Source organism: Serinus canaria, chromosome Z (genome assembly GCF_022539315.1).
Source record: "Serinus canaria isolate serCan28SL12 chromosome Z, serCan2020, whole genome shotgun sequence".
In the NCBI taxonomy this organism is placed as follows: Eukaryota; Metazoa; Chordata; class Aves; order Passeriformes; family Fringillidae; genus Serinus; species Serinus canaria.
Genome location: NC_066343.1, coordinates 57,156,050 through 57,183,325, shown reverse-complemented (window position 1 = coordinate 57,183,325; position 27,276 = coordinate 57,156,050). Strand labels below are relative to the sequence as shown.

General features: G+C 36.5%; 2 protein-coding genes across 4 annotated transcripts in view; one reads left to right on the top strand and one right to left on the bottom strand.

Moving 5' to 3' along the window:
* The window catches only part of LOC127061026 (translation initiation factor IF-2-like), a 694,470-nt gene that overhangs the window by 65,020 nt on the left and 602,174 nt on the right, over positions 1 to 27,276 (top strand). The window lies entirely within an intron of this gene.
* The window catches only part of LOC103821042 (cAMP-specific 3',5'-cyclic phosphodiesterase 4D), a 359,702-nt gene that overhangs the window by 130,508 nt on the left and 201,918 nt on the right, over positions 1 to 27,276 (bottom strand). Inside the window, exon 1 of one of the 3 annotated variants that reach the window (XM_050986861.1) lies at positions 6,791 to 7,073. The exons of the other annotated variants lie outside the window; for them this stretch is intronic. Within the exon in view, the coding sequence (XP_050842818.1) occupies positions 6,791 to 6,855 (65 nt within the window). The 5' untranslated portion in view covers positions 6,856 to 7,073. Of the gene's footprint in view, positions 1 to 6,790; positions 7,074 to 27,276 lie in introns of those variants that run through there. 3 annotated transcript variants of the gene reach the window in all.

Sequence of the window (27,276 nt, the reverse complement as noted above, 5' to 3'; positions counted from 1 at the left end):
GTTCTTTCAATACTATACTTAGCCTAAACAGTTGTTTTATTCCTGCTGTTGTGTTCAAATACTTTCTATTCCATACTGGACTGCCCTTATGTTATGCAAATCTTCCCCTTGTATTATAAGACAACAGTAAAACTACTAAATATTAGAGCATGTATTCAGCATAAACTATGTTAGTTGCATCAGAAATAATTAATCTGGCTGTATTATGCATACTGCAGGTGTCCACATACAAGTTAGATTTCATGTATATGTATTACGTTGTGTTGAGTGGTGCTCAGGCCGATAAAATCACTGACATCAAGAGTACTTCTTTCCCTGAGGCAGGCATCTAAAATATGTCACAGACACATCATACCCTGAGAGCAAATATTTCTTTCCACCAAGAGGTTACTACACCAGGTATGATAAAAATCTGTCTGGATGAGCTGAATCCCACCTGTTATGCTTTACACTATAATTGTGTTTCTCAGAATACAAGGTAGGAAGAAAGGTAACCCCTCAGTGTGGAATTAGATGCAAACAACAGGTTCAGACATGGTGCAACGGAAGGCACGGGAGAAGACTTCCATCATGGTATCTCAGCATTGATCCAGGTTGGGACTACCTTCTACCCTCACTTGAACCAGCTGTAAATGGGCTTTTGGTCATCCAGATGATCTGTCTAGTGAACTCCCCATGGAACTTGCCGTCCTCTCCCTTATTTCACTCTAGGGATAAACACCAAAATGTCACACCTTCACTTCATGGTTGTTAGATTTGAGAAGAGCTTTGTCCATAAGCTGATAACATACTAGATGTGCTCAAGGAAAAGTGCAAGAACCGTGCTGTAAAGACAAGATTATATTTCCAGGAAAACTAAAACTGGATTGTTCATACACTCAAGTGAGTGCAGAGAACTAAATTGTGTGGTTGTGTGTGGTGGAGAAAGAATTTCACCTGAGTTAATCTGGATGTAGCTTGAAAGAAAGCATCTCGGAGGAACTGCTTTTCTTTGCTGGAGTCACACTTTGCAATATGTTCTCTTTGTCATGATTTGTAATGTTAATTTATTTTTTAAAAAAAATATTTGTTTTTTCAATAAGGAGTTCTTCTCATATTAATGTTAAAGTAACTGGATTTTATGATGGCAACTCTAATTCTTCTGCTCAACAAAAATACAGAGATGGGAACATGCCAAAAAAAAAGGCTAAAAAACCCCGGTAAAAATAATTTAAAATTATAGATCAACCTGAAATGGCACCCCATATTTGACATCAAGAAAGGTGCTGAGGAAAAAAACCCAGGCATAATTTTGCCAATGTGTGAGAACATTGGTCTGTTCACATCTTGGGTAATGCCTCCTTTGGCCTTTGTATTTCAAGGACACAGCAGTCTTTAAGGAAATACAATAAATGGGAGCTAAAATACTCAAGGGATGGGGCAGTAGCCTGTTTAGGAAAACATAAGAAGGCTACAACTTTTCCATGTCTACAAGAAAAGGCAGAGGAGGTTACAGATGAACATCACAGAATCATGAAGATGTTGGATAAGTGAACGCAGACTCTTTGATAAAATGCTGCAATGACAGAACTCATCTTAAAGCACACTAAAGAAAGTGGCTTTCCTACATAGGTGAAAGGTTGTCTGAAGGCTGCAGGGGAAGACAATTTATTGGCAAATTCAGAAAAGAGGTTAGGCAAATCTGTAGGCAAAGGCCAGGGTGAACCCTGTAGCATCCCTAATACAACATCAGCAAATGCTGGGCAACATGTTGGACTGCAGAAACTGGACAGGGACTCAGGTGGGACAGGGATTCAGGTATTCCTGTTGCTACAGGTAATGACAGAATACTAGGGTAGGAAGACTACTGGCCAGGCCCATTAGGACATGCCTAATTCTGTTAGAAAAGAGACTACTTGATAATTTCAAAATCCACCAAACTTTGTTGACAATAGCAAATTTTTCCCTTTCATTTTTTAAAAATAAAACATTTTAACATATCCCACTCTGGAAAATAGTGTCATGCTGACTTTGCAGACTTCCTCACTAGCACTGAACAATAAATAAAAGCATATATTCCACCATTAATTTCTATGGTTATCTAGATTTGAGGCTTATACTGCTTACGAAAGCCTATTTTTCTTAATGAAGTCACCTATGAAGTCGATCAGAGTCAGAGTTCATGTAGGAAAGACTATGACTATAGCTTGAAGGCTTTCCTCAACTTTCAGAAATCCCACAATTTTACTTATGATACTTGCACTTCAATTCCTACCCACAAGTTTGAATGGTGTGCAGCTTGCATTGAACTTTCCCAGTGCTCTCTATTCAATACCTTCAACTACTAAAAGTGCAATTGGATATCATGTGATGTCAATTGGATATTATGTGATGTCCCAACCCTCTTTTGTTTAAGAGCAGTTTTATAAGATACGGCAACAAGGGGCAAGTAATATCACCAACAATGCCTCACACAGGCAATCATAATACTCTAGAGGAAAAGAAATTCACCCAACACATAAATAAAAGGCCTTAACCCTTTAGCAGAAAAGTGATATGAAGCTATATTAATATTGTTCACAGTTACATGTTAACATTCTCTGCCCTGTAGACAAAGACTGCTTCGAGGAGTACCCTGGTTTGGTGTTGACCTCATCCGCAATGGGATTCCCATCCTGGAAGTCAGCAACTAACTTTAAATACCTGTCTGACAACAATAACCTTCACATATATGACTCATCCAATGTCATTTATTGAATATATTCATCATCTTTATAATGGCAATAGGCACCAAGGGATTAACCAAGGAACTGAATTGTTTTGGGATGGCCAGTTTCAGAGCAGGGTGATGTAGCCAGAACTTCCTCCTCTCAGACAGGGCTACCAAAAGATTGGGTCACACTTCCTCCAGACTTCCACTTCACAGTACCTTTAAGTCAGGAAAGCAGTGCACCTACCTGAGGTCAGCATAGCTGAATGTCAGCTCATTTGTTTGTTCTAGCTCTTCTGCCCCAGAAACAATGCTATTCACTGATGTCAAGGCACAAGAATTTTGCTGTGCCCATTCAATGAAATTTTACCTAGCATCCCTCTTGCGATCCATATATTAAAGGTCAGAGAAAGTCCATACAAAAGATCAGTTTTGTCCTACTTATCTATAAATATGTCATAGACTGAGAAATCCATATTTGACAGCATCTTTCAGTAATTTCCATCATATTGAAGACAAGCAATATCACTCACTTCTAGAGCTAAGAAAGAACAGATGCATTGTTTTACATAATACCACAGACGGAATTGTTGAAGACCTCTGCTCTCTGGGTCACTAGACAGGCTGTGCCCTTTGCAGAGCAATCTACCCTAAGTTCCAAAACCCAGAAAAGCCTGAACTGGCCAAAGTTACAAAACACAAAATAAAATCCAGTAATGCTAACTCACAAAGTAAACATGTGACTATCTCTAGCCACATATAATGCAGAAAGAATTATGGAAAAAAGCTGACAATACTCCAGAGGCTTATAGCTCTTTTGGCTAGTTGTATGTATCATGAAACACAAAGGCAGTTCTAAGGTCTGATCAACTGCAACATTTCAAGGCAGAAGGTTATGTCCAACAACTGAGGCTGCTTGCTTGACTTGCCGTCAAGCAAGCATTTTCAACTTCTCATTTAATGTTCCAAAATTTTAATTCAGTTCTTCCAAATAGATTTTATTTCATATGTTCAAACTTTTCTTTCATTACAGAAGGAAAAAGCAACAGAAATGTGACATTTTCAGTGGTACACTACTGCTTTACTCTTCAGTGGCCAATAGTCAAAAAATGTAATCATATTATCATTCAGCTGTCTCAGCAAAAGTTTAATTCACTGTGATTTCTTTACTTCCATGTTATTTCTTCTCTGGAATAAAAAGAACATCAATTGTCTTATTTGAAAAGTCTGCACAAACATTTTTCCCTTCTAGATTATTGTCCAGAAGATTTATGATATAAAACCATACTTCACAATCACACCCTGAATTGAGGAATGAGTGGGAATGGGTGGTAGGATTGAGTGGCAATAATGTAACAGGTAATAACCCTAATATAAGTCACTTTCTTGTTCTGTATAAATACCAGACATCTGCTTTTACTTCAGTCACTATAAAATCAGGGTAAATTTAACAAGGCACATTGGAAAGAGAAGGTTTGCCTACAGACCCTACCATCACAGTAAACAGCAGACACCCCCCTTGCAGCTTTAAAGGGGAGGTGTCAGCACAGCCTGGGCTCACCTGCATCTGCTCCAGGTCAGCTGGGGCACCCATCATAGTACCACATGTGGAGATTCCCTTTGATTGCTTTCTAATATTGATACTGAAAAGAATATCATGCTTTTACCACACACATGCTTACTGTATCTTTTGGACAAAGAGGGAGTCTGATTTCAGGGCACCAAGAGCAGAGGTTTCTCTGTCTTATATTTACAACTCTTTCTGTCCTTTCACTGGCCTTTGTGTGTTGGGAGCCCAGTTTCTGAACTTCACAGGAACTTTATTCACGTGAGAAATGGTAGAGGAAATCTGGGATAGATTTTTCTCAAACCCTTGCAAGAGGGGTATCGGTAGTGTAAAACAGTCCTGTCAGTCCCTGTGTCCTTGAGACCCATCTTATCCTTTCTCCCAGGCACTCCTGCTCCTCATACATAGAGAGGGATCACTCTATATCAAGAGATTCAAAAAGGATAATTACACTCTTTCTGTCTTCTTGCCTGAACACCTACCAGTGCTTCTGATTTAACCCTGATTTATCTTTTCCCTAAGCATTAATACTGTGGCAAGACTATGCTGTGGTTACTCTCTCCTAGAGAACTGCAGGAAGGCGCTGACCCACGGGTACAAGCCCAGGATTCAGGGAACAAAGCTCAGAAGGCGAAGCCAAGCAGACGTTTTGGAAAGTGGTCCTGCTCAGGCCCACCTTGCAGGAGGCAGGCTGGGCAGGGTGGGCAGCCTGGGCAGGGTGGGCTCAGCTGCCAGCTCCCCCAGGCAGCCGGCAGCCGAGCTGGGAGTGGGCAGCCAGCCGTGCCCTCCCGTTCTCTCTTATCTCTGCACTCCGTTTTCCCTCTGGCTGGGACAGGGCCTGCCTGGCTTTGCTCCACACCGACACAGAACAGCATGTACCCTCTCCAGTAGCCTTCAAGTGTCTCCCTGAGAGCCACCTCTGAGCTCAGGTCGTGTTCCCAAACAGCAGGGTAGCAGAGGACTCCAGGCTTACAACCAGCAGAACAGGTATTCTCAGATATCAGATTAGCACCATGACTAAAGGCCACAGCAACAAAAGGCAGGCAGGAAGGTATTTTAGGCAGAATACTTGGTGCTCAAATTAGCCTGCAGCTATTAGTTACAAGGATTTTTTTTTTTCTAAAATATATTTTTTCCTGCAGGAATTAATGGAGGCAGTCAACAACCAAAAAAAAAAAAAAAAGAAGGCAAACTTAATCAGAGGTCCTGATTTATTTGCACAGTTGTACGTAATGACTAAGGTATGTATGTTTTAGCTCACTTCCTTGGAGACACCCCACAGAATGCAGCACATTAGCAATATTTAGTTCACCAACATGGCATTGAATTTTAATAAAGACATAGAGACACTACTTACTGCATTTATTTCAGCAGAACTCTGCCTTAGCATTTTCTGAGAACAACTAGGACTACTGTTTAGATTGTGTAGTGTACTTGTTTAATTCCCTTTTACTACAAAATGGTTTCAGTAAAAGGTAACTGGAAGAAATTTCTATCTGCTTTAACAGTAATACTGACGTGGTTTTAGCTCAGAGCCAAAACTATTTGAAGCATAAAGGTTTTATAAGGCTAATATTATATTAAGTGGATGCATATCCTCACAAAGAACTGTATTTAGTCACTAGTCTATCCCTCAGTAACACATCAGCCATTTATATGTTACAAAAAGCTATATTTAAAATACATATTTTATACCTGTAAAATATAGCTCTGAACAATTAGTCTATTATGTGTTTATTAAAATTATGGTGATTTTATTAAGACACAGAGAGAAGAACAAAATATAGGACGCATTAAGAGAGTAAAGGAAATTTATTTCTCATACTTCATAGAAAGCTATCCTGTCAGTGCCCACCAAGTTTTAAAAAGCATGAAGTGATGCTTAAAAAGCATAAAGAAAAAAGAATTATTCAAAAGACAAAGCTTTGCTGATTAATTACTGGAGAATATGCAAGAAAATTATACAGACAGATCAATATCACAGACTACTTCTACTCCTCTAAGCCTCAGAGAGCAGGGGAAACATATGAAGCATAACAGAGCACAGTCTCACACATGCTGCTACAAAGTCTGCTGCTTCCCAGGACACATCTCTACCAGTCAGTCTATTTCTGCAGCACAACTACATGTAAGCATCCCAAAATAGCTCACACAACCTATAACTTCATTTTACTCTCTAGCCTCCAGAAATGCAAGCTTAGTGTTATGATTTCTCTACTGAAATAAGTGTACTGAAGATTTTTAGATGGCATCTCTAACTGTAAGTATTGAACCCGACTGCTGAATGGGTAAAATCTGTGTAATATGTTACAAAAAGTACAAGAAGGGTTCTCTTTTTAAAAATTAAAGACCCTGTATTTTACAACAATAAGTTACATAATTTTGTTTCTTACTAATGATTGTGCAACTCAGCAGCAGAACGTCTTCAATAACTGTGCAATATCTATCAAATCCAAATTAAAGCCCGTGACTTTCTTGGGACATATCTCTGTGTCATAATAGAGAGCCCGAAAGAAACAAGTGAACCACATTACCACATTGCGTCGGCAGTCCTTAAGGAGCTGGTAGATCGGGATCTTGGCTTCATAACAATGCTCATTTTGAAAAATTCCTTCAGTATTACTAGCAGTCAGGCGTCAGTTGTCCTTAAAAAGCTCATTCTCAAAGTACTCCATTTCAAAGTATTTTTAAAAATCCTCTGCTTTTTAACACCTTCCAAATCTGTCTTGTGTAAAAATCCAGGCTGTGGAGGAAGAATTCTAACATGCTGCAACTCCTTCCTTTTTCATGCTGAGTTTACTCTAGCACTGTGCTGTTCGGAAATGACAGTGCTTTTCTCCTCTGTCTTGTATTGCCCTGGGAGGAACTAGTCTATTTTGAACCTATTCTCCCTTCAGGTCACATGAGAATGAAGGCAGCTGAAAAGAGTCCCTATCTCTTTCTTTCAGTTTGATAACAACAGGTTTAAAGGTCAATAGCATTAAAAAAAAAAAAAAAAAGAAAAGAAAAAAGAAAAAAAACTTCTGGATAATAAATGAAAGGAAAGAATGAATGTAAGTTACAGTAACATTTCTGAGTTTGCAAAGAAATTCCACTTACAGACATGTTAGATAAATTAGCCTCTGTGGAGTAAAGAAAGGAACAAAGATTTTTTTCATTCCAAATCAACTAAAACCCTTATCCTTACCTTTTTGAGAAGGAGAAAGGGAACAATTACATTTCTGGGTAAGGGTTTCAGTTGATTTGGAATAAACACATGCTTAGATACTGTTAATAAGTACTGTTATCTAACTTCAAAAACCAGAAAGCTTTCCCTGTCTGAAAGGCATTCAGAACACTGGGGAGAAGTTAAGTAAAAATTAAAATCCTTGTAGACTGTTAAAGTCAAACGCACATACAGATAGCGATTGTTACTAATCACTGAAGGATAAAATACCTTAGTTGAAGAACTGTAAGATTATATTCTTTCTGCTGTACTGCAGATATCTTTTCCTGTTATAATAATTACATTAATAGTTTATGCATTACAAAACAATATTGCATTTTTAATTTCTGGTCAAAAAATTATCATCAAAGCTTTGAGAGTTAATTCCTTTGTTGGTATATTTGGCAGTTTCAGCATTAAGAGAGGTGGAAATGCAACAAACAAGGTGGGGATTCTATTGTTTAATTTATAAGTTTTTGAAAATGCTCTGAACAGTGTCAGAATTAGTTTTAAACTGGAAGAACAAATTCATTGCTGAACAAGTGTTTACATGCTTAATAGCCATTCCTTTGCAGTCTCTACAAGTGTGGCAGTACATTATTTTAGATGGGAGTACATCTACGTTAATAATGAAAGCAAGCACTGAAGATTGCTTTTATAAAATTTATATAGACTTGGAAAATAGAAGGGAAACATGATAAGCAGATTATGCATCAAAAGATCAAAAAAATTAATCAAATTGGAATGTGTGTAAGGCTCTCTACAACCTTTGCACTTAGTTTTATAACAGTACAATAACATCTATTACCAACTACACTGTATGTCACCAGGAAAGATCCTAACTGGCCTGGAGGCTTTTGCCAGTGATCTGCATACAAATTGTTCCACAACAGCAGAAGGAATGTTAATAATGTTTCTTGCTCTGCATTCTGTTTTTCATGTTTTCAAAGTTTTCTGGCACTTATCTCTCAAATATCACTTAGTGACTTGCAAAGGACCTTTAGTAGGGGTTCTATGGAATCAAAAACTTAGCTTCAATGAATGGAAAAGGCATCTGTGGTAAATTTAGCTTGAAGGGTCATACAGTCATAGGACCTTTAGTAACAGTTGGGTCTGTCACTGTGCAGGTCACACGTCTATAGAAGTGCGCATAAATCAGGCACCATGTTGTGAAACTTTTTTATTTCTTTAACAGAGAGAATAGGTCATTAAAAAAAAACCAGATAAAATAAAGCTCCTAGACTGTTGCAGAATACTTGGACATTTTAAAGCTGATTTTTTTTTTTTAGTTTTTTTCATTATTTATAATTTGTAAATATAAACATTATTCCAATTGTACACAGGAAAACAAAATTAGGTTAAATAGAGCTCTTGACTAAGTTTTTTGCAATACCATACTGAATGGAATATTCAAAGGCTATTTCTGCTTTGCCACAAAGTATATATCTCAGGATGACCTCTAGAAATATGACTAGAAATAAGAACATATATAGATACTGATCACTACTACTGCTACAGTATAAATACATCCTAGTTGCATGTACTCAATTTAAGTCATTGTTTTTCAATGGCAATTCAGAAAAAAAAGTCCTCATGGGATCACAGTTCTCCATCTCACTAACACCCACTGCCAACTTGCTTTCTTTGTTAGTCTCCATCCTCAGCTCTTAGAAATAAACTCCTGTTCCTCAAGTGCCTACTAACTTCAACCATTATGAAATATATATTAAGCAACCATACTTCAAGTGGCCAAATCAGAGACTGTCTTCAGGGAGCAGCCTTAGACTCATAGGCTTCTCCCAGAAAAGGGAGTCGACCAGTAGGAAGGAGAGGTCACAGACCTCCAGGGAATGTTAGTCTTCTCTGATATTAATCAGTTGACTTTATGGAAGCTAAAACAAAGGAGCCTGTCAATATTCATCATGAGAAAGGCTAAGCTTTTTCTAGAGAGATTTCTAGAGAACCTATTAGAACAACTTTGACAGTTCACAATAGGTTCTAATTCGTACATACAATCTGTTGTGCTACAATTAACACACTGAAGGGAGATTTGTCTAAGTTTTATGTAAAGGTAGGAGACTACTAGTCCACTGTGCTCATAGAAGATGGTGTAGCATTTATTTTTGTATTTGGGGTCAAGTAATAACTTCTCATAATTTGAGGAATTAAGAGAAAAAAGAATTAAGGAAAGTTAAGAGAATAAATAGAGCAATGACCATTATTTAAATGGCTGATTTGTGCATGTAATCCTGCAACTTAAAAAGAACCCTTAAGAAACCAATATTTTTTCCCTTTTGGAATCCTTTTTTTTTTTTTTTTAATGGTGGCAAGAAAAAGGCTTTGGAAGAGAATTCTTAAGATGCCACCACGTTCAAGGCAAGTGTTGATAGTGCAATAAAAATAATGAAGAAAATATTTAATATTAATGAAACTACTAAAAGATGGTGACATTCAGTACTACTAAATACACTAATAATAAAAGAATCAAGAAAAGCAGCAATATTTTTTATTTGCATGTATCATCAACCAAGGTTTTAGCTGTATAGTTTAAAGGTCTAAGGAAATAAAGATGCAGAAACAAAACACCATTAAATGAAAAGTGCTCTGGATCCAGCTCACTTTGAGCACACTTAGATTTTAGTTACTTATCTTTATATTAGTAACTAATTGAATTATTCCAGTGCTACAGTGCAAAGAATCTAATATTAAAATTAATATTAATTAATTAACATTAATATCAATATTAATATTTAAAATAACTACTTAATTATTAATATTAAAATTGATTGCCAAAGGCATGGCTTAGGGAATGAGGAACTGGATTGATTATTTTGTTCCTTGCTTGGGAACATCTCTTTCTTCAGGTTACGGAAAACTTGCTTAAACATTCTCAGTTTTGTCTTCCTAGTTTGTAAAAGAGGGATAACCCACATGATGCTGCTTGAAGAGCACTTGGACATCAAACTGATGAAAAAACATGCAAGAGGAGCCAGGCTATTATTGTTGCTCTATGAAAGCTGAAGAAATGGATTCACAACTTCAAGCCTTCAGACATAAATAACAACTGGGCTCTTAAGTGAGGCATTTGGAATACACATTACATAATGAAAGCTATAAAACAATCTGCTGCCTTTTGATACGGAACCTTAGTTTCACCCTAGTTTTTTCAAGTAGTATAGCTAAATAATCTTTAAAAACCTGGAGCTGGGCTCATTCACTCCGGACTATCCATGTTATTTCTTAGTTACTGTTGCATCTGTCTTGCTCACAGTTTGTGTCTTTGCTTTCTTCATATATAGTTTCCAGTTTCCACATTTATGTGAAATACAGTTTTCAATAAATAAAGAATATTCATTTAAACTTGAAATCAACATTTCCAATTTGCTGAAGCACACATTCCACTATAGGAAACATTTTTTCACAAACTAAGCACCGTGCCAATTAGTTTTGTGAAACTCTTGAGTTGCACAGTTCATTCTAGCTCATCCACAGACTAGATTATCCTCTTATTGTCCTGTACTGCATAACAAGCTGAAGGGCAAAAAGATTAATAGAATATTCTTATATTACCTGCATGAATGGGTCTAAGAACTAGTAATGCAGGTATAGGTTCCGGAGATGTATCTTTCAAAAATAAGTATTAAGTCAGAGAATTTGAGAAATAAGTTTTTAGCTCAGATGCAGATTTTGCCACTGCTCAACATTTAAAGTGATTTAAAAACATATTTTGTAGGTTTAGAATTCCAGAAAACTAAACTTTGCAGTTTATGTCTAGGTAACAGAATATTCCCTTTTGATGAGTTCTTTAGCAAAGAGGAAAAAGTTGCACATAACTGCATAAATAAGAGAACTAAAAAATGTAATTATAACTAGAGTGTAGAATTCATGAGAATGAAAAAAGGCAAACGAAAGGGCACAGCAGAAACATGACACGTGTCACTTGTGTTTCCTTTCTGTATCCACTCACATCTAGCTGCGTGGATTGAGCTACCCAGCTTATAAATATGGTTTATTAGCTCAGAGCCTGCTGTGTAAACAAAGTTACTCTGTGCTCTACAAAGGTCTTACACAGAATTAAATGTGCAAAACTTCTCATTGACCTCATGGCAGAGAGGGTCTTCTGTAAGAATACCCAATTCTAATATCATGCCTTGTCTGAAGATGCTTGATCCCAGTTTCCTATGAAGCTGCCAGGTGCTGCTGCCTGAGCTGTACCATGAGTAGTAAACGAGGCAAGAGTCACTGAGAGGCCTCACAGAGCCTCTCTCCCTTGCATAGCAAAATCAGGTTCTTAATACATATATATATATATATATATATATATATATATATATATATGTCAGACTAAAAATGTATCCTTCTGCCTTTATTCCTGCCTACTTTTAATTTGATTTAATCACTTCAGCTGAACTAAGGCTGCCTAGTTTTTGGGGCTAGTTTTTTGGGGGGGGTTTGGTGTTTTGTTTTGTTTTGTTTTTTGGGATTTTTTTAATAAACATAAAAATTCCTCCTAGATTGAACCACGGGTATGTGTATATATATAAATATATATATATATATATGTATGTATATGTATATATATTTATATTTTTTATATTATATATATATGTATATATATATATATGAACACGTAGACATAAAAAAAATACAAGTTGCATTATAAAAACATAGACTTTTGTCAGATCTAAATGGGTTTACTGCAGTAATACAGCACTAATTACAAGGCTAAAGGAAAAATCTATCAATGTTTCCATCAGACCTTCTGTTTTTGAACTATTTGCTTGACAAAAACTCAGACTACAATTTGTTAGCTAAATAGCTGCTTAAAAATAAACATTGGTGGTTCATACTCAACTCAGTAGGGAGTTAAGCAGTAGCTATAGTTTCCAAGAGTAATATGCCAGCTTTTTTAGGCTAAAAAAAAACAGACTAACATTTTTCTGGGTTTTTGTTGTTGTTGTTGTTGTTGTTTCAAATGAAGTAATGGCTACTAGGAAAGGCAAGAGAGAATTGTATTCCTTTTACAAAGCTTTCATAATTATGACTGGTCCTGGACAAAGTCACTCTCGAGTGTCAAGCTCACTATCAGAGAACCATTATGTTGTGTAAGACATGCCTTTTTTCATCATCATCTTCTTGTTCAGATGAATGGGACAGTGTGAGATTAACAAAAGAAGGTTGTAAGATTCTTAGGAATACCACTATTCCAAGACTATGTATGTATTTCGAGAATACACACAGACCACTGTTTCAAGCAAACAAAATTTGTATGTACAATGTGAAAATTTATACTTGAATTTTAAGCATGTTAGCTAGCCTTATATAGTAAAGCACTTTTTTTTTTCAACTTTGTCTTGTCTAGAACAAAAACCAAACTTTTACAGAAAACCTGCCCAACCCATCCATGCATACTCAAAAATGAATGTTTCTGGAACATTTTGTCTTTTTGGAAACAATAAACTTTTACTGTCAGAAAGTCATCCTGAAAGCAAATCAGAGGTGAGGTAACCACATTAGTGTAACAGAAGGGTTCTCCACAAAACAGTAGAGTGTATTTCTCCATGTCCTTCACTGGAAACTTGGCATCCACAGGTATGGGATCATGGCCTGAATGAGTCAGACATGGATAAGACTCTTGTTTGGTAGAATGACATCATCTATACTTCTAAGTCCTTCAGAAAAATGTCAGGAACTAAAATTAAATCTAAATTATGCATTATGTTACAAAGCCTTTCTTGAAGAGAAAGAATACCTCCATGACACTTGTATTTCAAAAATTCCACTTGAATTTGCATAAAATTTGCCACTCATGTTTCACTTCTGCTTGTTTTTGAGGTCTGGAAAACTCCAAAAGTTTAATCTGGCTTGTATGAGCTGAAAAAAAAAAACCCTCAAACTTTTTATATGAACACTTACAAGTACAAAATATGTTCGATTTTTAATGCAAAACTGTCAAACTCAAAGCTGTAATTAAAGGAAAAAGCTATGTATTTTAAAAAGTTGCAAGTTACTGGAGAGCTTCTATGAGAACAAATGAAGGTTACATTGAGAGTACATTACTTGTCATGAATTATTCACTGAGAGTTAAACAAGGCACACTAAGAAAGGAGTTGTCTCACTAGCCTTGAGCTGCCCAAGAATTGGTTGCTCATTTAAACTGGTCAGCTAGGCTCCTGCTAGAGACAGCTCTGATAGGTGCTTGCTGGGGTAGTCTCTTTCCATGATTCAGACATCTATTTTAAGACAGACAGAACTGCTCCTCTCAGCAGTCTATCTATCCTTCTGTGGACTGTGGCTTCCTGCCTATTTTATGTTAGAAACCTAGGTTTTGGACAATTCAAGATGTACTTGATAAATTCTATGGCACCAGGATAAAACCCAAATGTTTTTTTAACATGGGCATTGCAGATTTTGCCTCGCTAGTCTCTTACTTGATGCAGTTGAACTGAATGTAGATAGGATTAATTTTTTTCCCTTTTATAGAAATATAAACTTGACATATTTTCATATTTGGCCTCATATCATATTTGGATTTTGTGAGAGATGAGCAATGCCAAGACACACTGCCCCAATCCGTATTTAACGTAGTTTAAAAAAAAAAGAAAATAAAAAGAAAGCTGCACTTCTGACTTCTCCCCTCCTTCCTACCTTCCCAGGGGAGGAAAAGAAAAGTGACCAAAAGAAGTATCCATGTATATAGTACAGCAGTTATGCCTACCACTGAAAACTCACATAAGACCTTCTTCTTCTGAATCTTCGGGCATTTGGAGGGAGAGATAGAGTAGGTTCTAATATTCATTAATTCTAAATTTCTTCTCAGTTTAGGACTAATTTGTTAGATCTATCTGAACTCTTTATTCAATATTTATATGTTTGAATTTCCCCATATTTAAACAATGCACCAGGCACAAGAAAACCATAAATCCCATAGAGACTTTAAGCAACACTGGCTCTAAAAAACCACCAGAGAAGACAGTAGCCAGAAACTGTCTTCACGTTCTTGTGGAAATTTAAATTGTCGAAATTGGAGACAAGAATTTCAAAATTGCCAGTGCATTTCCAATGGACAATGGGCATCTTTCCTCTTTACCCTTCTATGAGTAAGAGATTCTTTGTGGGACAGAGAGATTTCTTTGTAGGACAGCAATTCTGAGACCAGTACAGTTTCACTTCATACCTAGCTAGTGTTTTACACACTGTAGCCTTCTAAAATAGCAAATCAATCTATTCTTTCTCTTGATGGCCTCCTTCAGTATCTGATTAGCAAAGCTATTTCTGTTTTCACATTGAATTCAATCCAGCTAAATTCCTTCTAGATATATGCTGCTATGTTACATGCAGAAAGAGAGAATCTCTGACTAAAATAAGTGAAAGGCACCAAATCATCCTCTTTATTTATTTAGGGTATTATTTTTTAAATTAAATGGTGTTCATCAACTTTACAACATATTTCCTTAAAATAAAAGAGAAAGTCATAGAAACATAAAATGGCTTGGGTTAGAAAGAATCTTTAAATGTCACCTAGTTCCAACCTTTTGCCGTTGGCAGAAATACCTTCCACTGGACCAGTCAACTCAGAGTCCCATCAAACCTGGCCGTGATCAAAGCCAGGAAAAGGGCATTCAAAACTTCTCTAAGCAACCTGTTCTAGTGTCTCTCTGAAGTCTGAATAAATAATTTCTTCCTATTATCTAATCTAGCTCTCTCTTTTATAATTTTAAAAGCATTCTTCTTTGTTCTATCACTATCTATCTCTGTAAAAAGCTGTTCTCGGTCATTTTTCTAAGTCACTTTAACTATTAGAAGGCTGAAATGTAGTCTTCCTGGAGCCTTCACCTCCCCAGGCTTAACAGCCCCAACACTCTCAGCCTCTCTTCACAGAAAAGGAACTCCAGCCTGCTCATTATCTCTGTGGTCTCCTCTGGACTTGCTCCAACGGGTCCTTCCTCTGCTGGGGCCCCCAGAGCTGATGCAGCACTGCAGGTGGGGTTTCACCAGAGCAGAGCAGAGGGGCAGAATCCCTCACCACTCTGTGCTGCCCACACTGCTCTGGATGCAGCCCAGGACACATTTGCCTTTCTGGGCTGCAAGGGTACATTGTTGGGTCACGTCCAGCTTTTCAGCCATGAGATCCTCCGAGTCCTTCTTGGCAGGGCTGCTCTAAATAAGTGCTACTCCCAGTTCTGTACTCATGTCTGGGACTGCTCTGACTGTGCTTCAGGCCCTTGTGCTTGGATTTTTTCAACATCCTTAGCTTCTCATGGTCTCAGTTCTCAAGCTTTTCCTGGTGCCCATGGATGGCATCCCATCTTTCTGCAGTGCCACCTGCACTGCTCAGCTTCCTGTCACTGCAGATGTTCCGAGGGAGCACTCGGTCCCACTGCCTCTGTCACTGACAAAGATACTGCAGAGCATCAGCCCCAAGACAGCCCTGAGGGACACCACTCATCACTGGCCTCCATCTGGACATGGAGACATTGACTGCAACTCTCTGGCTACATCCATCTCACCCTTTCTTTAGTTTACCCTTAAAATACAACTCTGGATCTTCAGTTTGGAGTTTATGGTTCCATGGGAAACTGTGTTTAAAATGTTCAGAAGCCCAGGCAGACTACACCAGTTGGTCTTCCCTTTTTGAGCATTGTGGGCACAGAGGTTGGTGAAGCTGTTTTTGTCCTTAGTGAAATCATGGCTATCTTGGTTCACTTCCTTGCTTCCATGAGGATCTATTCCATGAATATAAGGAAAAGAAGTCTAAATTGCAGCAGTTCTTATTTGAAGTAACTTAATTTATGCAGCATGTCTAACAGAATGTGTTCACTGTTGGTTAAGGCCATATGGGCTGTATTTCAGTGTGTTTGCACAAAACATACAAAAACCAGAGTCAGCCCTTTTAAACTACTGTGAGCATTTTGTGTGTAATTTTGAAGGGTGGTTTGTTTGCTTTCCTTTCTTGCATGTCTAAAGGTGGGTTAAGAAATTAAACAGACTGGGGAGAAAAGACTCTTCAGAATTTTTTTTTTAATTATCAGCAGAGATTACCTATGAAAGTACTGAAAAAAAAATCACCTAAACTTTCTCTATGTGAAATCTTACATGAAGATTAATTTATAGAAAATTTTGGAAAAATTTATTCTACAAATATCATGACAATGAAATGGTTTTGTTCTATAATTCACTATAGCAAAAATTCAGAACATGGTTTTGTATTTTATATTTCAAATATTGCTAAAGTCAACTATTGACATTAAATGATGTCTGTAATAATATATTCTTTTAATTTACATGCTCATATGCACATATTTCAAAACTTTTAATTTGAACTAGCATTCAAAATACACTGGCAGGTTTGCAAATCACAGCAAAATGCACATTACTGTCTCTGGATTATGAAGTTACAAAATGTTGGAAGTTATTTTTGCTGTTTAAGGAGTTTTGTATGCGTAAATAAAGTCAGTCTTGCAAAGTGAATCCAGCTGATCATCATCCAAATAAAGTGACATTTAAGAAGAGAGAAACTGGCAGGGAATTTTCCCCTTCTGTTTCTACCCATTGTGTTCTATTTACTTTGGGCAAGAACACGACTAAATTATCCACTTTTGCCTTTTACAACTTAAAAAAAAGTCTTAGAATCTAAAACCTTTCTCAGTTAGGATGACATTTTTTTGCAAAGACAAGGATGAGCTACTAAGCTGCTTTGCTTAATAAATTCTCAATATAATACATATTGATCTGACTGCAGGAGAAAAACTAGGACTTCTTCAATGTTTATTTTAAACTGTATATAACACTGTTGATAAATTTAATAATACTATGACTATTTGGAGCTTAGTTATCCCATCTCTTTTCTCCAAAGTCCTCCCAACAGTGTGTTGGAAGTTCTTCTGTTTTCCTTCCAGCATAGCAGCTTTCCCCTCAAGCACTCTGTTGCTTACTTTCTTTATGACCCTTGTCCAGATGGTTCCAAAAAGTCTTAATTTTAGAGAAAGCTCTGTGCAGAAATCTCTATTCTGAAAAAGCTTACACAGAACCACTTATAGCAGTCACTAATTCTGGCAATATTCTTTCTCAGAGGCATCTAAGGAAAATAAAAACTCAAAAACTTTTCTAAAAATTGATAAAATTTCAACTACCTACACAATACAAAAGTATTATTTAACCTCAAGAAAGTGAGAATGCCCATTTGAAACCACGACTACTAGAATAATGATCGCATTTCTCAGCTTTGCCCTTCATGGAAAGGCTCATATCCTCTAGTCAGAGGACAGGCACAGGGCTTTTTTAATCTGTACAGACCCTCTGCACGCCCAGTCCCAGCAAACGAAGCACTAGGAGCTGTGACCCAGACATGTGCCAGGCTGCACATTACTGGAGGCTCAGAGGTCTCAGGGAAGAGGCTGAGCTCTCAGGAATGCAATGTACCTTCAGATCTACTCATTCACAGCCTCTGTAGGGATGACCAAAAATTTCTGAAATATAGGTCAGTAGATATTTGTACTAAATATCAGTTCTTGACTTCTAAAATAGTATGGGTGATGGAAAGGGATTGGTTTTGTTTTCAAAATAAAACTGCCCTTCTGTCCTTCAAATTTGTGGATACTGACAATTAAACCTGTGGTGCCAAAATAAGTCAGATTAATGCTCTAAGTTCTTAATCAAAGAAAGACATTTATAGAGAAGTCAGATTTTCAGAAAAAGATGTCTCTCAAAAAGTGATTTGACAGTGCTAGAAAAAAAACCCAGGAAAACAAAATAAAACGAAAGAGCACTCAAGAAGAAAGAGATACTGAAAAGGAAACAAAAAAAAGATCTGTGAAGAGCAAAAAGAGAAACACATCCCTATAGAATAGAAGGTGACTGAGTGGGATTATAAGGAAAGTATATGCTTCAAAATAACAATGACTCTGTGGTTCTATTAATTTTAGTGTCTAGCAAAATGACAACTTTCAATTCCCTGTCTTGCCTTTTGCATGTCACATTGAAGGATGAGATACAACGAAGCTCCTCTTGTTTTTGACCTTCCTCCATTGCTTCTGAAAGATGATTCTAGATTGCAGACCTTGTCTATTTTCTATGATGATGTCCAGTGCAGGAGATAAAGTATACTACAGGAATGAGAATCCATGGATTTTCATTAAAAAAAAAAAAAAGGTTGAGGTAGTTTTGGAGATACATTGCATTCTTAATAGATGAAAAGATTCAACTTGAAAAATCTCATTTTGTGAGTCTAAGACTTTTGCCTTTGAGCTTTGTCTTTGCTTTGTTTTTTGGAGAATGACATTTTAAATAGGCCTCCTTCAACTCTCTAAACCCCTTATGGCTAAGGAGTTTACAGATCATTAGAGAACAAAAAAATGCATTGGAGCTTAAGAATAATATGAGTAATTTCCCTGAAAAAAGGTTCTCTTCAACTCTTACCAACAAACAAAATCTTAATGAAGAAAAGCCATTGAACATCAGAATAGTTAAACCACTTTTCTAAACAATCTTTAGGCCCCTATTATAGTACAGTCATCCTTTTATCCATTGTGTATCCTGTGCTTGGTCTAGTTTTTACTTTGAACATGAAACTTAGATAATGTTTTGTCTCTTGTAGTACGTAATGAAATTAATAACTCGAATCTTTCTCTCCTGTGGAGATGTATCCACAAATATATGGAACTGCTAGAACCTGAGTAATTTCAGTTCGTGTGGTAGACATGAATCTCTATTTAAACATGAACATGCATGACAGCACCACATTCAAAGTTATCTCAGTTCAGCTCTTTTAAGAGAGGCCGTTTTGATGAGGCAGAGCAGCTACAATGGAGTGAGAGAGCCCGTTTCTCTTCCTTTAGCAGGTATATCAGTCAAAATAGTAATAATTTGTGGCTAAAGTGCAAAACGCAACACATATTGCAAAAAAAAGTACTACTAATACTATCACTGTTACACAAAAAATAATGTTAAGATAATAATTTCCAATAATACTTGACTTGCATTTCTTCAATTTAGACTTCAGATCTCACTTCTTCCCCTATGGTTTGTCATCTTACTCATGTCTGAAATCAGTCTGGGATCTCTTTCAGTCTCAGCTGATGGGCCATTATTCCTGAACAACTAAGCCTTGCTACAGCAAACATGGCTATTAAGTACACAAAGTGGTATTTAACTGCTCAATATATTTAGTTGACATGACAGATCTTAGGTACACGCACTGATTTTTACTCTGTTACAATTGATTTATAGATTGAAGTTGATGATTGCTAATAACTCTTTCCTGCCTCATTTTGCATTGTAACTTCAGCAAACACTAACTAACCACTTAGGAAACTGACGGCTTATTTACACCATTAGAGGAAAAAATCCACAGCGATAATATATCATGATACTCTTTTTTAAAGTCAGTTTGCAGTAAGACTAAGACAGAAGCCTCACCAAAATAATATGCACTTATGTTTAAAAAACAAAACATATTACTAGAAAGAACAAAATATACAGTAAATAATGAACTAAATACATCTTTAGTTTGTAACTATTTGAATGGATTCTATTTGAATGGACAACTGGAGAGCCTCTTCACATCTCAGGGCTGGTATTTTTTCATGTGTTCCACTGTCAATTCTCTCTCTTAATATATAAAAGTTAGAAATGCAGCTGTACTGGACTATCTATGTCAAGCGTCCATTTGAATTTTGTGTTAAATGATTCCCTTAATCTTTTGCAGTCCATGAATTTCCTTGGTTTTAAACTTGGATTATTCATTCTGATCTGTCACTTTCCTGACAATCATCTCAGTAAGATAGGTTCAGTTCAGTTAACTTTGTTTCCTATAGCTCCTGGAAAGTATTTTTCCCTGTTAATTTACTGGCATAAGTAGCAAAGAGCTGAACTACCTCAGAACTTTTTTTCCCCTGACCACTTTTTTATATTTTTTACTATTTTATGAATAAAAATATCTCACAAAACAAGCAAACATCAAAGTTGAACCAAATAAAATAGATATCAAAGAGCCAATCCTGAAATTATTTTTCCTGTGCTTTTGTTTAACACCCCAATGGACCCTAACTACATTGTGCTGCAGAACATTCTTTGTGAATTTGAGTGCCTACCAAATTACAGGAGAAATGTATGTTTGTTTCTATAGTGCATGTGGCTTCTGTTTAATACGCTCAGGAACATTCAACATTGATCAACATTTTAGAGCTGCCTTGTACTGTCTATTTTAACTAGCCCACAAAATTTTGGTTTTGTTTTGAGGGGGAAAAAGTGCAAGATTTTTTTTGAACTAAAAATGGAAAAGAACAACAACAAAACCTCTTGACTTCTTTATCAGCAGGCACTAACTCTTTGGACCATTTCAAAATGATTGAAGATTAAATGTTAGATTTCAAGGTGATATTTTACACAAACTAAATTTTACAGCATTGACTATTTCACTTTACAGCAGTTCTAAGGGGGAGGAGCTGAAGCAGTACTGGTTTACTCCAAAATGTACAGACCTCTGAACACATGTGGAGAAGGAATGTTGTTTTGGTCCTGTGATCTGCTATTCTAGGAAATTTCAGTGCCTGCAGGCCACTTGGGTGGCCTGGATAGTACAGTAAGTAAATTTGTAAATTAAATTTCCAGCAGCATTGCTTAAATGGTATTTCCTTCATTAAAATTTTCTTTAGAGAGCCTTTAAGTTTTTGTCATATTTCTGGTTATATTTAGAGGCACCAACAGGTGCCTTGCAAATACTGAATATTTGCTAAGAAGGATCACAAATAAAATTTTTTTAGTGATACTAAATTCACCATGGTGGAGTAGGTTTCAGAATAAATAAATGCCTTGCCAATTACAGTGGCTGTGAGAGATACAGAACTGCTAAAAAATTGTGTAAAATTCTATGAATACAGTTGAGGCTGGAAACAGGAAATTTCTGTGTGCTAGCACCACTGGCTTGCCATGTTTGTCAAAGCTAAGGGTTTGCTATTAATTTTTTCCTTGAAAACTATAATGGAGCTTTTATTCATTACAGGCATCTGCATTCTGGTTCTACCGGTTACTGGCAACCTGAGATGGCTCTGACCTGTGCCTGGCCCTTACACATATTACTAGTTATTTATTAGATAAATACTTATAGTCAGTTAATTTATATTACTGGAAGGGAATGCATACCATGTTCTCTTGAACTCGGTAAGGTGTAACCATGAAGGTAACTCACCAGGGTAGATTGTCACCTCTAAGAACTCCTGTCTTAAAGGAGCTCTAAATATTGCTTTGCTAAAAACAGACATTACAGATCAAAAGGCTATAGGCAGCTGAGAAAAAATTTCAGCCCTTCAAAATAGAGAAATGAAAAAAAATGACCTGGAGTAGTGTGGTGTAGTTTTTGCTACAGAGTGAATAGAGAGAGGTCCCACTGTCATACCCTGTCTCCTTCATTGCACACTATTCCCCCCTTAACTCTTCTCCTTTCCACTCTTTGGTCTGTAGTTTCCTGTCATGCTGCCAAATAAAACCTGTATATCTAACCTATAGAAGTTGATTCTGTGACTCCTCTGAATCTCCTGTAGTTAACCACCTCTTAAATGGCAACTCTGAGTCCATAGGTATTACAATGCTGCCGTGAAACTGACATTTGTGCATGAAAAATAATGCCCAATTTTTTCAAATTTTAACTTAGGCTTGTGCTGACAAAGCCTAAGGAAATCACTAGATTATTAGAATTTCAGAAAATAAAGACAAAATTTTCTCTATCTTCCTGTTATATATGAAAAAATATTTTTTCATAGTTAGCATATCAACCAAGTATAATATACCAGTAGAAAATGAAATCATAGTGTTAGTACATATTCTTACTGACATAAGAAAGAGAAAGAAGGTAACTAAAGCAGGCAATTCTTTAGCCAGAAAATAATTCCTAAAACATGGCAAAAATTCTACAATGACTTCAATTAATGAATAGGATAACAACTACATTAAAAAAAAAACAAACTTAGATTATGCATAAAAATATTAAATACAGAAGAATAAAGATGCAATAATTAAAAAGAAGAAAAAAATACCATTCCTTAAGGATGTAGAACCCCAATGTCTTTCTAACATTACATTCATACTTTACTTTCCTAGAAGACCCAGCATAAATGCAAAAATAATGCTGCTGCCCAAAGTTAGGACAAGCACTTCAAGAGCAGATGTACAAGAGTACTTCATACTGTTACCAGAGAGAGTTTTACATTGCTTTATATTGTCACCATAACTTCTAAAGGGCCTATTTTGAAGTGACTTTGTAAACCTGAAGAGCTGGCATGAAGAAGCTCATGTCTTACTGAAACAATATGTACTTGGAAGCAGTTTTATCCTTTTATAGTAACAGAGTGTATGACATTTAACGGTGAATTATATGTTCCAGGATCAAATAAATATCTTGCATCAAAAGAAATGTTATCTAAACCATTTAGAAGCATCATGTGAAAAAATATTTACAATAAATTGCTAATATAATTCATTGATTTTTCTTTATCAAAGTTAAGAACCTATTGAACTGCAGATCAATTAGATAACTCTACACTGCAATAAATAATTTTCACTGCATCCTCTGACTGCTTTTTACCCTCCTTCATTTAAACTTATATTAGCTACTGTAAGCCATAATCAGAACAACATATTAATTCAAAATAAATGGTCCAAATTATAAAATATTTTCTTGGTCAAAGACCAGTTGGTTCTTTGAAAGGGTGAAGAGAGTACAAATCCAGCAAATCTTTCCAGTAGTGGAAAGAGCAAGCACAGCTTTTCCAGGACTGTCTGCTCCTTTCCCCAGTTCCTAAAACAGTTGCATTAGACAGCTGGGAAATCTTCATCTTGGAAGAATGTCAGGAAGAAGAAGCTGGTGAGTTTTGCATGACAGCATTAGTCTGGGTGAATTCCTTATACTGCTGCCTAACAGCTCTCTACTTTGAACCCCAGAAGAAGAAGCACGGCACTACAATGACCACGCTGGGTCACACATCCACTCTGTAGTGAAAACTAGAATTTTAGATAGCCAAATATTTTGGGTTGTGGCTGTCAAAGTCACAGTATTCTGCCTTGCTACCCTCTGAAATGATATGTCCATTTCACATACTAAGCATTTTCCTTAAAATTTCTAGAGTCAAAGTTTTAGACTAAAATCTCAACTGCATCTTAAGAAAGCTCCCAGCTTTTCTGGTTTTGATAAATCCTTTAATATATAGATAAGGAAAAAAGAAAGGCTTTTTACATAAACTCTTGTGATTCTCCAAGATATAACTAAAAAACCGTTGGAGTTGACTGTACTGTAATACATGCAAACAGAAAACAATATATTCCTGTAGAAAACTGAGATTAATCTATTTTGATGTGGTAGAAGGGCTGCAAACCCTTCTTGGTTTGAATGCTACTGCAGCCACCTGAGCCCTGAAGAGTATTTTGGCCCCTCTTATTCCATTCCAGGGAGCAGGAGTGGTTAGCATCACTGCCATGGCCCTGTCACAGAATCACAGAATTAACTAGGCTGGAAAAGACCTTGGAGATTATTAAGTCCAGCCTATGACTTAAAACCACTCTGTCAGCAAAACCATGGTGCTGAGTGCCATATCCAGTCTTTTTTTACACACCCCCAGGGATGGTGACTCCACCACTTCCCTGGGCAGCCCATTCCAATGCCCAATATTTTTTTTTTCTAATGTCTAGCCTAAAATTCCCCGGGCACAGCTTAAGACTTTCTTGGGAGAAGAGTCTGACTACCACCTGGCTACAGCCCCCTTGTGATGTCACACCATCTCATCACAGTTCACCAGATGAAAAGATTTCTGGGTTGTTTTATACACTCTGCAGATTCAGCCATGGGAAAAACAGGGCCCTCACATAGTACTCACTAAAATCGGAGGAGCTAGCACTTTTTGACAACATCAAGCTACCTAAAAAAGAGGTTTAAAATCAGATTTTTACAAAAATATACAGTTTGTGACTTTCAGGATTTATAAGGCAGTCATATCATTGTATGATTAGATGTTTAACAGCCAGTACCTAATATGTATTACTACATATTTATATTTATATATTACATGACCTTTTTTTTGTTAATATGGCTTATTTAGTAATACAGACTGAAAATTATGTACAGCATAAATAAAAAAATATATTTTAATTGTAGTCTAATAGGGGTTGTCAAGCATGAAGAACTGTGTCAGCAAAACTTAAATCTTTTGTGTATTATGGACACATCTGTTCATCTGTATTTGAGGATGAAATTTTGTCAGTATCATGAAACCAATTTTTAATGGCATAACACTACATTTTGCTATTGGCCCCACCTATAAATTAATACAACACATGTTTAAAATAATTTTATTCTTACCTATAAACAATAAGCCCTATTTTGGCATTAATGTGTGCTTGTATTTGTATTGTAAAACCACTCTGTCTAGAATTCCTTTTGTCTCCTATGACAGCAAGCAGAGTTTATTGTAAAACAGAACTACGTGTATTTTTATGCCAAGATGAGATAAGCCTCAAATATGTCATGTTCCAGGTTCCAAGTAACACTTTACTGTGTCATGTAGGAGAGAGCTTAAACAAAGACTGGGGCCAAGAGGAGACATGGGACAAACACCATTTGCCACTTACACTCTCATTAAGACTGCATGACTACCTCATTAAGGGAAGCATCTGGATGCTAGGATCATTGCTAAGAAATTACATTCCCTTTATATCTCTTTTTTTTGTTCCCTTTTTCCCCTCCTTTTTTGAAAACAGAAACATGTCTTCACAAATCAATATTTTCTTTCAGAAGGTTCACAAGATTAACCACATATGCTAGACTAGTGTAAATTTCTTCCTGATTCTCAGGTGCCAATGGCACTTCTCTTGACCAACCCATCACTTCTTGATATTGCATGGCAAGTTCATGTTTTTCTCACATGATGCTTAAAAGAAACTTAATTTTCTCCTTTGCCACCAGCAGAAACTTAATTTGGTGGATTTTCCTTCCACTGTTTTAGTGGAAGGAAACTGTGACATAACACAGTTTCCAAATGAACAATTTTCTGATTGCTCAGTCCCTGGTTCAATGGAGTGTAAATGATGTTGAAACACTTGACTTAGACTCCAGTGCATGATATAAGTCAGATGAACTTTGTTGCTAAAAACAAATGGTCTCTATGAGTTTCTTGTTTAATATTTGCATGACCATATTTACATTTTCTTTTTTATGTCACAAGGAAGAATAAGAAGTATAGAAAAATGATGCAATTGGTAAAGAAGTAAAGAAAATAATGCAGCCTAGAAGCTTAAGTACATTTCACACACTTAGGAAAACCAAGTAAATTTAAGAGTGTATCCACACCTATTAGTACCTGTGAAGGTAAAAAATACATCTGCTAACACAGTGCTATATGAAGCTTGTGCCTTATGCCAGAGCTGTCTGAGCAGCAGATTCTGCTCCATCTGCAATGACCACTTCCCTGCAGCTGCCAGTTGAGTTGGATTCACAGGATAACTCATGCCATCTGTCAAAGTAATGCACATGTAGCTTCATCTGGAGTTATAAATTTATGTACTTGTTATATTTGTCCCTTTGCTTCACCTACATTTGTCGTAACAAGAAAAAAAGCGAGGCCTCCCCTCCTCCGCCTGAAGAAAATTATATCCCCTTGAAACAGTTTTGGGTTGTTTTTTTTTTCCATTTCTTTACTAGCTAAAGAACTTCAGTTAGTCTTAACAAGAGTTTATCTGATCCTGGTGTTTGTTCAACTGTGTCATTTACTTTTACAACTGCAACAGAAACTTGTACCAAAGCCTGTGAAAGCTAAGTCTCTGAAGAGCCAAGTATTGACTGGAAATGTTGCAAAGGTAAAACAAATAAAGGAAAACTGAGTTAATGTGGACAAACAATAAAGAAAGTGCTGTGTATTCAGCTTCTTCCTGGAAAACTCCTCATAGTTTGTAAAGTTCACTGTAGGAAACACCCACACATGTGTGTTTGTATGTGTGCAGACTGTTTATCTAGCACACATGTATATAATGATCAAGTGTATGGCTATGTTGATGGGAAACATCTGTCTCCTCCTACTGCTAAAAGCCCCCATATCTTCAGCTGCATGCATTATGACATATTTCCTGAAGGACTTCCTAGCCTTCTAATGAGTCAGAAATCCTGAAAAGACACTATAAAAAAAGAAAATCTGAATTACATTTTTTGTTTCCTTATCTGAAAATAAAAATGTTCTTCCCATAGAAAATTATGTAAAGCTATTTGCCGTAAGGTTGGGTGTTTTTTTTCTTTTAAAAATGCAAAATTTCTAGTGAGACTGAAATTCTACCTACTAAAATGATCCCTGTTGTTTTTATACAATACTGTATCTTTGTAAACTTCTCTGACAAAGACAATGGGGAGAGATGAAGTAAAAAGTAGGCAGTAATGGAAGTAAGACTCTCCAACAGGGCTAAGAACAGAGAATAGCTAGCCTGGCCAGTACAGACACCACCAGGAATGGGAGGCTATTGCTTAACACTTAAAATCAGTTAATCAGCAAGTCTATTAATCTACATCAGAAATGAGATAGAGGGGAATAATAGAAGTTTCATAATGGATTTTTTTTCTCCTTGAGAATAGTAATATTTTAATTCTAGATCTATTGTCCTCATCAGAAGCTCTGAGTTTGCTTCTGGTCATTCTGCATTAGAAAGAGCATTGAGACAGGAGAAGGTGTTAAGTGATTGGCAACATGAATAATATCGCCACAAAATTTTTCCATGTAAAAAGATTAGTTAGAAAGCTGATGAAAAAGAGCGGTCTACAGATACATAAAACAACAAATCCTTGGC